The sequence below is a fragment of the Gossypium arboreum genome, chromosome 11 (genome assembly GCF_025698485.1).
Source record: "Gossypium arboreum isolate Shixiya-1 chromosome 11, ASM2569848v2, whole genome shotgun sequence".
Taxonomy (NCBI): domain Eukaryota; kingdom Viridiplantae; phylum Streptophyta; class Magnoliopsida; order Malvales; family Malvaceae; genus Gossypium; species Gossypium arboreum.
The window spans coordinates 119,895,465-119,907,887 of NC_069080.1; the positions used below are offsets into that span (position 1 = coordinate 119,895,465).

The 12,423-nt window shown below is 30.2% G+C and overlaps 1 protein-coding gene across 2 annotated transcripts; it reads right to left on the reverse strand.

Moving 5' to 3' along the window:
• Positions 1-391: 391 nt before the first annotated feature.
• On the reverse strand, positions 392-6,136 carry LOC108470937 (receptor-like cytosolic serine/threonine-protein kinase RBK2). 2 transcript variants are annotated; one of them, XM_017772468.2, is made up of 9 exons: positions 5,767-6,136; positions 4,459-4,571; positions 4,002-4,364; positions 3,548-3,799; positions 3,315-3,469; positions 1,873-1,952; positions 1,657-1,792; positions 1,422-1,571; positions 392-820 (listed from the first exon to the last, which is right to left on the reverse strand). In XM_017772468.2, exons 2-9 carry the CDS (start codon positions 4,484-4,486, stop codon positions 650-652), a joined length of 1,335 nt encoding a protein of 444 aa, XP_017627957.1. In that variant the 5' UTR covers positions 4,487-4,571; positions 5,767-6,136; the 3' UTR covers positions 392-649. The 2 variants fall into 2 exon arrangements, with proteins under 2 accessions (XP_017627957.1, XP_017627956.1); XM_017772467.2 differs by having other exon boundaries at positions 5,419-6,136.
• Between the last annotated feature and the right edge of the window lie 6,287 nt (positions 6,137-12,423).

A 12,423-nucleotide genomic window follows, 5' to 3' on the forward strand; every position in this document is an offset into this window, starting at 1 on the left:
GGGGGCTTATAGATTTGCACAGTTGTCAACCGTAAACTTTCAATTTTACAAAAATATTTCAAGGCAGAAAATTAAACTGCCAAACCAGACAAAACAGTTCAAGCTGAAACAAATTATATGCTAACTTGACGTGTCAGTTTCGTTTCCTCCATCACACATTCATCTTACGTCTCTCATTTTCTTATTTATTTTTTTATTTTATGTCACATGGTTTTTATTTTGAGTCATAAAGACAAGATAAGTTTTGATTTTTTCAAATTGGTTTTTGCTTAATTCATCATTTATTTCATTTTCAATTCCTTTTTTCCTCCTCCTTTGTTGGTGTTTTCTTCCAGAACTTATCGAAGTATCTTAATGGGTAATCCTTGCTTGAATTACTTACAAATATTAGTTAAGCAACCAAAGCAATCCTTTGTATACTTGATCAAGACAACCTTAAAAAACATATATATATATATATAGTTTCAACTTCCTTATAAGTTTTAGTTCAAACCTTACATATATACATTACAAACTAAGAGGAGGAAATTTGATTTTTGATGTACTGTTTCACATGAAATTTGGAACAACCCATGTTTCCAAATGCCATGAAACACAGCACCAAATTGTTTTTTTTTTTTTTTTTGAAACAAAGTTATAAGCAGTTTTTTTAAGAACCTAAAGCAATCTCCCGAAGTCGATTGATATTGTTGATGTGTTTCGTTGAGTTGTATTCTTGTGTGTCCCGGATCTCGTTCGAGTATGTTCTTTGGTGGGATGGATGTTGGGATTCGTTGGAACATTCTGCTACATAATCATCACCCCTCAGCAGTATCACAACCTGCATCATAAAACAACTTGGTTAACCAAAACTACCTTAAATAAGAGGATTAGTGACCTTTCGTTTTCGATTCCAGTCTTCGAATATGAGAAAAAAACTGGTGAAGGAAAAGTTCGATAATCATTTGCCATTAATAAAGTAAGGACAGAGACAGCACAAAACCCTAAAACCAAGTCATTGCTTGTGGTATAGGACTTCTTTATGCTATATTTGTTCGGTTTTGGCAGGGATGTCATAAAGAAAATAGTTACTTCATTTTCATCATAGACGGTTCAGAGAAACTAGGAGGAACAGCAAATGAAATGGATGCCACAAGCAAGCGGAGGTGGATGACTTTCCTTGGTAGGAACTGTAACGGGCACTTCCGAGTTCCAACTCAAGTTTCCTTGTATGCTAATACAAGTATAGAACTAAATGAACCACCAGAATAGCTTTCCTAACGAAACAAATGTTCTTTCGTTGGTTTCTCTGATTTCATTCCAGCATGCATTAACAAAATGCATCACTTGTTATTGCTATAAAGATTTCTGGTAACTTCTACCGCTTTTAATTGATGAACAGTTTGAACAAATATTCAAGCACTTCTAAATGTAACCCTAACCTGACTCATCTGAGGACGAAGAAGAGGAGACTGTTCAATGCACAGGGATGCAGTCAAAACCATGCGTTCAACCTCCTCCACGTCATAATTGTCACCCAGGGAAGGATCTACAAGCTCTTTGATATCGTTCTCATCGAGAAGAGGCTTTGCCTACAAAAATTAAAAGGGTAAGTAAAGATTCTATACACGATTATGATATGGTTGGAATGATCAAATTCTGTACGAGGATTTGCACCCATATTACGACACTTTGCTGTTGATCATCTAAAGCTTTCCTTCCTGTTATGAGCTCCAAGAGCAGAACTCCGAATGCATAGACATCAGTTTTCTCATCAACTATGCCATGCATGAAGTATTCGGGTGCAAAGTAGCTGCATCTCGAGAAATAAATGTGTGAGCATTACGACAAAAGTATTTATTAACTCGATATAGAAACTTTAGGCTTACAAACCCGAAAGTGCCTTCAAACTTTGAAACGTTGTAGTGAGTCCACTGTCTAGGTAGCCACTTGGCAAGGCCGAAATCGCAAATCTGAAAGACAAATTGGCTGACGTAATCAATAAATGGACAAGATAAAGGAAGTGAAATATAAATGCTAATGGCTGATCGATATTCATGTCCACAGATCATTTGGAACTTGATAAAATTGTCATAAAATTCCAGAAAACAGGACAGATATAGCTTATTGGTGGAGGTCACCCAAATATGTCAACAAAAATATATGCAAGGCGCCTATTAGAAAGAGATTACAGAAACGATTTTCCGACAGAAAAGACAGTGAAATAAATTCTCATGAAGCACAACACGACACTCGTACATACATACATCTTGGAAGGATATTGAGACAGAATGCTTGATTTTCACAACTAAAACATGACACATAATGATCTAAGACTTCCACCCTAACTGCAAGCAACTCCAGAGTGAGAATAAAGGAAGCAATCCGTATACCCTCCACATTTTGAGGGTTATTTGAGCCATCTCTCGTTGGGTCGATTTATGTTTCCAAATTTATACCATTAAGGCTTACACAAAGTTCATACCTTATAAGGCTCATGTAGTTATTAAGCTTAACATAAGTGTTCGAGTATTACAACCGAAATTTAGGACAGCAACACAAATTTGGCCAACCACCAGGGAAAGGAATACGAGCTAGTATTAGGTGATTAACTCGGCTGCTTTAAGGTTTGAAATACTATAAAGCATAGCACATAGCAATTGTCAATTACACTGATCCCCTTTTCTTTTTTGTCTCCATAATGCAGTTGAAAGACCTTAAAACTTTAGCTCTAGCTCTCAAAAATTAACCCAGTGACCGTTATGTCTATGCATGCAATGAAACTCAATTCTATGCATTCATTAGATATTGTATTTTTCTAAGTTTGGGATGTTATCTAAATTACGTTTTTGTTAAAATACTACTTTTGAAGACTATGAGGACTCAGTATGCATGGGGAGCATTCTGTATGTTTAAAGATCAGAAGGAAATATCAGTTCTGGCCAGTGATACTATTTTCTTCAATTCTTTCAATGTGCAAGGTGAATGGTAAATTATGTTACACACAAAAAGAATGGACAAAAAGTGATGAGAATAGTCAATAGATGCAGAAACTTGAAGTATGCATAGATCGTTGGAAAAAAATATAGCACATAGTTAGCATATATAGCTGTAAGTACCCAGCTTACAGAATATTATTTCTAGCACTCTACAAAGAAATGCAATCTTTTTTTCTTTTGTCTCCGTATTTCAGTTTCATGATTTCTTTGTATCATGAAATATACAAATGCGCTATAGTGGCTCTTTACACTCTGATTCTTGCAAAATCTTTCACAACCCTTGGGTTTAAACATCTCATGTGGTGTATCCATTGAATTTTAAAACTTGGAAAGTACCTGAGGCTCAAAGTTCTCAGTAAGAAGAATATTATCAGCCTTGATATCTCTATGAATAATCCGTCTTTCACAGGTCTCGTGAAGATATGTGAGACCATCTGCTGTACCCAAAGCAATCTTATACCTTTTACTCCAATTGAGTGTACCTTTCGAACCTGGAAAATGTTAAAGACTCAAGAGCATAAAAAAGTTCTCATAACTACTGAGAAAAACAATGCAGTTTAGGAACAAACCATGAAGAGCTGAACGCAAATTCCCCAATGGAGATAACTGAAAAACAAGGTGCATTCCTCCCTCAATGCAACATCCAATCAACTTGGCAGTGTTTGGATGGTTTACATGGGCTATAATGCCAAGCTCTGCTAGGAATCCAGCTGTCCTCTCATCTGGTGCCCCTTTTGTCAGCCGCTTTATTGCTATGAGCTTTCCGTCCTTCAACCGACCCTTGTAGACTTCAGCATAACCACCCCTTCCAATAATGTTCTCTACAAGAAATCAAACCCTTATTTTTGGCTACATCACTTAATCAATATCATTATATTTTATTGTAACAATATTATCGTTTAGCATCCTTACATAACTTCATATTTCTCATGGTTAAGTAGAGATTCTGCCCAATTGAGGAATTCAAGTGGACCATATATTGAATTAGTTTTAGCAAGATTTATAAGTCTTGAAATTGCATACCTCGGTTAAAGTTGTCTGTTGCAGCTCGGAGCTGCGATAGGCTGAAGTTCTCTAAAGAAGACTTGAAGTTGTATAATTTTCTCAGCATAGGATTCTCCTGTTTGCTGCTGTTGTTCTTTCTCGAAAGCCTTGGAACAACAAGTTGTGGGAAGGTAGAAAAGGGCTTTTCCGATTTTCTTTTCCATAATTTGAAGAGCTTTCTCCAGTTAGAAAGAGCTCCTGCATGTGTACATCGAACTTCTGCCTTGGGGCTGTCTTCAGGAGAAGCTATATCGGATTCCAAGCCTTCTAAGCTGGCTTCTATAACTCCTTTAGGAGATGATCCATCTTTTTTCTCGTTTTCCGCATCCGGAGACCTCAAATCTTCAACAGAATAAGAAAGAAAAGAGTGGTAAGACCATGGACTACAGAAACACATACACCACACATGATACATGTAACAAATAGGTCACAGTACCTTGGGCCGATGCATATGAAGAAATCATAGCCCCTCGTCTTTTATGTCTTGCTTGAACAACCACATCTTCTGAGTTCTTATCCGGCTTGTCACCAGAATCAGCGGAGTTCTCACTGGAAGATACCAATGACAATAAAAAATCAATAATCAGAAAAAGAAATAAAACCAGAAATCATCAAATCTTTACTTCTTACAGCATGTGTACAAGTAACTTCGTTCTGGGGGAGACAATTATAGACTATAAGTGGTGCAAGATTTGCCAAATTTTTGAAAACTAATTCCTTAGGATGACACAAAATAAAACACAAGCCAACATGGAAACCATCATCATACCTATGAGAACTAGTAAAGCTCGAAGGAGAGTAGCTCTAAACCAGATTTAATCCAAAAGAGAAAGAACAAAGAAGATTACATTCTACAAAGAGAAACATCATTAAGAAGGAAAATAAGCAAAAATACTTGTCTACCATATGTGGTATTTGTAGAAAATCCACAAAATTGGTAAGCTGAAACCCACAAGTGACAAAATAATTAGTGTAGAAACTAGAAATCACAACATAAGTAGCCTCAAAACCAACAATCTTCTCTATAAACAGCACAAAGGAAAACCAATAGAAACGCAAAATTGAACAAACCAATGGCTACCACTGAAAAGACATTTGATGAAGAGAGAACAAAAAGAAGAACTCATTTGATAACATTCCTTAATGGACATTAGGAAAAGGAAAAAGCTTTGAACAAAACTAAACACTTACCCATATGAAATAACATGAAGAACAAAAACGCAAACAAGATGCTAGATTTCAGTGAACATCAGGAAAAGGAAAACAAGTTTAGAAAAAAAGAAAAGAAAAACCCAAATGATTTAACATGAAGTGGAAAACAAAGAACTCATCTGCCACCAATCAAATAAAAAAGAAAAACCCAAATGAGATAACATGAAGATAAACGAATACATACCTTAAAGTACCATGTTTATGGTGATTAATATCAGCCATGAACACTCTCAAAACAAGCAAATACACCAAACCAAACAACAATGTGATAGACAGAAAGCAAAGCAAACAAATGAAACTTTGTAGTGGTTTCTATAACATTAAAGCCCTGTTCTTTAGTAACATAATTTTGACCCCACCCCCCAAAAAATATTTTTTTTTTTTGTTCTTTTTAAGACCCAGAAAAGGGCCATCTGAAACATAAGATATCTTTATATGGAAAAGTTTTCATTTTCTTTTGTTTTCTCTCTCTATCCTTCTAATTTTCTTTTCCCAGAGGGAAGAAAGATTTTCACAAAGTGGTGCTACTTACAAACAAACTTTTACATTAACTTTTTTGTTTTTGTTGTTTTCTCTCTCTTTTATTACACGAGTCCGCAAGAATCGCTAGTCTAATGTGTTGGGTTGGTGACATGTGTTCAAAGCTCTGCAGCGACTTCGGCTCTCAACCTTAAACGCTCAAAACTGTGCAGACAGACAACTTGAGGGACCGAATATGAACGTTGATAATGTTTCTTCTTTTCTTTCCGCTCCTTTTTCAGTAAAAAAGAATAAAAATTTGAAGCTCTTCGAGCAAATTTCATATTTTGCAATTACGGCTACAGAAGTTCTATATTCTCTTCATATTGCACCCCCCAGAAGGCCAAAACTTTACATAATTTGTGGGTATGTTTTATAAATATGCATCTTCTTTGTCCTGAAATTGAAAAATGAAAGAAAATTTCGTATGAAGTACACTAAATTTAAATACTAGAAAATTTAGTTGTCAATCATAATATTTGTAGGGAAGATGTTGATATCATCTTGTTATGATGCCAACCACACTTCCATGGCTGCATTAATGTATTTTGATTGTGTGTTCCATGCCTTGATGAATAAGCATTGAGTTTGTATACTTAAAACTAACTTTTTCCATTAATAATTGAGCTACCATGTTCCAATATTTTCCTAATCTTTTGATTGACATTATATTTAATATTATATTGTGAACGAAACGTGAAATGATAAATGTAAGTGATTCTTCTTTTACCCCTTTCTCAATAACAAGACAAAAGCCAGTAAAATGATATTAATGAACATTTATTATATGTCAACTTTTTCAATTATTTTTCCTGATTTTCTTTTAAAATATGAAACGTATGAAACATACATATTTTATACAAAAATGGGTTTCCGTTTACGCCATGAATTTTAGCCTTTTTAATTTTCATCTTTAATCGTATTTTGTTAGTGAATGAAAAATATTACAGCAACATTACTTAGAAATACATCCAAACTAATTTGGAGGGGGCTTCAAAAAATTGAATACCACTATTATTACGAATAGATATTTTAGCTAGGTTATCAATATTTTTGTTATCATCTTTGGATATGTGTTGAATCGATTAGTACATTATTCTTCTAACTAAAGTAGAATTCGACACTTGTACTCCCCTATTAATAGTAATTGCCAAGCCTTCCAAAATACATCACAATTTAGCATCTAAAATTGAACAAATACCCACAAATCGGTTGCACCCAATATCTATCTACCATATCTGTCACGTAGAATTCCTCCAATCATTGCTAAGTTAGAATCCTCTTTTATTGAATCATCAAAGTTTATTTGAATCCAATTCCCAAATGTGATTGGAATTGATAAGAGAACTTACCAAATGGAAACATTCACCTCTTTAACCGTATTATTAGTAAAGAAGATATCCAAAAATTTTGACTATATATATTTTTCTATTTAAATTTATTATGGTGAGATACTTATTCAATTTGATGTTTATAGTTATTAATTTTAAGTGTAACTATTGAGGAAAATATCGAATTTATAAGTTTGTAGTAAGAGAACTATAATAATTGATGTTGTAACAGTGAAGAGAAACAATTAAGAACAATAATTACAGACAATAAAAGAGGCATGAGATTGTTTTTACACGTCTGTTTATCAACTCTGCAACTATAGAACTTTGCCTAAAGAATGGATCCAATATACAAAATTTTGAGTATAAAGAAACTAACATTTAATACATAAGTTCAAAACAACTCCCACTTACAAGAGCAAGCATGAATAAATCAGAGCACAATAAGCAAATCAGCACAAACCATCCAAGATATAGTTAATAAAGATAAGCAAAATAAGTAGGGTATTCAAACAAGTGAACCTTCAACACTTAGATTAGACATGATCCTACCCTTTCACATTCAATATCTAATACTGCCTTTTCCTTTTTCAGGAGCCCTTATAAAGTTGTGTGGTGTCATCAAATCCTTCTAATACTCTTCAGATTTGATGTATATCTTAGTCCCTTAATCACTTTTTTAGTTATCCATAAATAAAATATCATGATAAACACAATGAAAGAAAGTAAATAACCCATGAAATATATTTTGTTTCCTTTTATATAACCCTATATTTGCTCATTTTAGATAAGAACCAAATGAAAGAAAATTAATTTAAGGTATAAAAATTACTCAATTTTTTTAAACGTAATTAAGTCCTTATTTTACTTTTACACTCAATTAGGTACTTGAACTTTCAAAATATATTAAGAAAGGGCTTCAAACATTTCAAAAATATAAACTAAGCCCTGATTTTTTTATACTCAATTAGGTACTTGAACTGTAAAATGCATAAAAAAAACTTTTTGATCATTAACTTTAATAATTGATCGTTACAGTTAACTGCCCTTTATTTTTTCAATTGAAGTCATCACGTGTCATAACCATGGCATGACATGTGGCAAAAAATATTATAAAAATAAAACAAATAAAAATTATTAAAATAATTAAAATTAGAATTTTTATAATAATCATAAAAATTATAAATTGCATAAAGAAAAATCCTTTAATCATTGACCGTTAAAGTTAACAACCCCCAAGTTTTTTTTTTCAATTAAAGCCATCATGTGTCGCAACACAATGTGACACGTGGTGAAAAATGATAAAAAATTAAAATCAATTAAAGTTATAGAAAAATTATAAAATGTTTATTTTAGTACGATAATTTTATAATTTTTTTACAATTTTATATTTCTTTACATTTTTTTATAGTTTTCTTATGACTTTATAAAAGTTTATAATTTTTTATATTTCTATAATTTTTTAGGATTTTTATAATTTTATAATTTTTATTTAAATATTTTATTAAAATTTAATCATTTTTATGACTTTTATTTAATTTTAATTTTTAGTATTTTTTTGTCACATATCATGTTGTGGTTGTCACATGTAGTAGCTTTAACTAAAAAAATTAGAGGTGATTCAAGTAGCCAATTGAGTGCAAAAAAAAAATAGAAGCTTAAATGCTTTTTTTGAAAAAAATTTAGGGTCTTTTGTGAAAGTTCAAGCACTAAGATAAATGTAAAAAAAATTAATTACTGTTTTCTAAAAAAATTAAATTTCTTTTACACCATTAAACCAAAAAATTACTTAACAATGTTAAAAACTAAAAAATGTTTCAACAATAGTTATTACAGTTTATTACTCCGTAAGATTTTAAAATACTGTCTAATGTACTAAAATTTATTTCTGTATTCATTTTGATTATTTATCTTTAAAATTAAATTAAATTAGTCATTTGGAAATTGTTGAAATTTTAATAGCGTTGATGTGACAGGTTAGTGTGGAAATTTATATGCATTTCATAAAAATTTAAAAATGCAAAAGAATTATTAAAAATTATTCAATAAACATTGCCATTAGATGTTTATGTTATAATTAGAAATATTGTTTATTTGGAAGTAAAGAATCGAAAACATGGAAATGAAAATATTTTGTTTTGGGGGTAAGATCGATTTTGTGTATAAAAGCATTCAGAAAATGTGGTGTTTATTAGATACATTTTTTTAATTCACACTAAAAATGTTTCACATTCCCAAATGGGTGATTCAAACATTTTAGGAAACTATAATGAATTTTTCAATGCGCAGAGCAGCCATGGATTAAGTCTATTGTCACCATCATAGCCAAGAAGGCTAGAATGTTGTGTTGTGACCCTCCATCACAACAACATTTACTAAACCAAAAACAACTAATCAACTTCTGCATCAAGCCACATTCTTGTTTTCCTTTTAAAAAACAACGGTATCGTGGCTTTTAATGACATTTATTATATGTTGTTCTCTCTTTTTTTCAACCCAAATATATATGGGTTGATATTTGATACATTAATTTTTTATTTCATAAATAATTTTAAGAAATTATCATATATATATATATATATATATATTTAAAATATTTTATTACACCTTGTGAGACATTTAACAATTTTTAATTTTGTTTCTATAATTTAAAATTTTCATCGATAATATATTAAATATTATTTTAATATATATAAAATGTGATTTATAAAAGAAAAGAGAAGTTTAAATGTAAGCACGTGGGCAACCTGGCTTTATTTTACAGTTGATGTGAACTTACATACATAATTTATAAAAATTGTATCTTTTATGACCTTTTTCAAGGAAACTCTTCCATAGGGATAATGTAACATTGACCCTTTAATTTGTCAATTTTTTCATTTTAGTTCTGTAACCTCTTTTTTTTTTTTTTTTATCCATATTGAAGTTGACAGTTTAGCATTCTAAACTTGTGCTAGCTTATTACTTAAGTTTTAAGTGAAACCAAAATTTAAAAAAAAAAAAAGTTGTTAAATTTAAAGACTAATACAAAATAATAATAAAAAGTTCAAGAATTAAGTTAAAAAAAAAAAGTTGTCTAAGTTGTATTATTCCTTTAATAAAGATGGATGATGAGCCAAGCATTAGCAAAGCAATGGTTTTTCGGTAGGCTCAAGTTTGAAATTGATTCCGCTTAGGCCTTAAGATTCTTGAATTCTACACTGAAGCTAGGAATAAGATTTGGTCAAAAATGGAACCCAATTATATATGATGTATCTGAAAACTATTTATTTATAATAATTTTTTACCCTGTCTATAAATTGATTATAATCCTAATAGTTATGAATATCTGTCAAATTTTACATTTTATAATAAGTTATTTAATTGATTAAAATAATTTGATATGTGCATATAGTTATATTGATTAAAATTATAAAACAATTAATGCGTTTAGTACTTATATATAGATGTATGAATTTATTGTGTTTAAATAAAATATATATATTTAATTAATTCATATTTTTAAATATAAAATATTTGTATATAATCATTTGATGACTTTTGGCGACTAAGTGCACTATATTAGAATCATTACCATTTATTTACAAAATTTTAGTATTAATATTGTATTAGAACCACCGCCATTCATATCAACAATATATAAATAACTTTAAACTATAAGCTCTCTCTCATTAATTTCCACAAAGGAAGAAACCCTAAAGAATTTATGAAAATAATGAAGAATTTGAAACTTAAAATAAATAATTGACACATTTTTATAGATAAGAGAGTGTTTTGTAGACAGTGTATGATCAAAAATAACTTTTTAATAAAAATAGAAAAGAATTTGACACTTATTTATAGGGCAAGTTTGAGCACGAGAGTGTATTCTTGTCAATGTGGGATAAAAATTAACTTTTTAAAGGATTAAAATTAATTTTTAATGCAAAATAGTGAAGTGAGAGAGTATTTTCTACTTAATGTGAAATTAACTTTTAATGAAAATAGTGAAAAACGAATTATTGGAGTATTCTCTAGTCAATGTGGGATAAAATTAATTTTAATGAAAATTAATGAAAAAATCATTACTTATTTATAAGGTAGATGTGAGATGTGGGAGTGTTCTCTAGTCCATATAAGATTAAATTAACCTTTTAATAAAAATAGTGAGGAAATTGTCAATGTGAGATATGAGAGTGTTCTCTAATGAATGTGAGATTAAAATTAATTTTAAGGGATTAAAATTAACTTTTAATGAAAATATTGAAGTGAGTTATGATAGTATTCCCTAGTCGGTGCGAGATTAAAACTAACTTTTTAATGAAAATAGATTAAAATTAATTTTTAATTAAAATAGTGAATAAATGAGTTATGGTAGTATTCTCGAGTCAATGTGGGATTAAAACTAACTTTTTAATGAAAATAGTGAATAAGTGAGCTATGACAATATTCTCTAATCAATGTGATCAAAATTAAAATTAATTTTTACATTTTATTTAATTTAGTCTCTAAACCTGAAATTGCTAAAACTTTCGAATTTGAGTTTCAGTTTCAGTTTCAAAACGATCTCAATTACATCCTTATAAGGTTCTTTATTATTTATAATTATAGAATTTTCATATTAATTTTGAAATATTTACATTTTAGTCCCTACATTCAAAAACTAGCAATTAAACTTTACAAACCAGTCATTTTTTATTTCTAAGCTTAGAATGTAACAAAATAACACTAATTTCTTTAAGTATTCAATAGTGAAAACTTTTGAAAACTTTAAAAATTTTGCAAAACAGTACACAAGTCAGCTAAAACAAACTCTCATAATCTCAAAAACATGAAAATTACAAGAAATAATTGAATTGAACTCACCAATTAAAGGACCTAAACTTGGAGCTCAGTGGTCGATTTCTTTCCTTTCAACAATGGTGATTTCGATGCTAGATGATGAAAAGAGAAATGCTTTCTCTTTCAATCCACTTTGTTCTTTTATTTTTATGTTTTAAAAATTATAAAATTATAAAATTAATACTCATAAAACATCACCCAATCGTCCACTATAAACCAAAGTGGTCAAATTGTCATTGAAAACCCTTGCTTATTACTAAATAAGTCCTTTAGCAATTAAAATTCTATAACGATTCACTTTTACCACTTTTATGATTTAGTCTTTGTAACTAATTAACTATCCTCAGATCCTCGAGACTATTTAGTACCAGAGTCAAGGAGGAACAGGTAATTCTAAGTTTTGAAAATATTCAATTTGTTTTCAATATTTCTAAGTTTTGGTTTAACTGTCTTTCTTAATATATTATTATTTTTGTTGAGTATTGATACACATTCCAGTTAACCATGAGTTAGGTGTG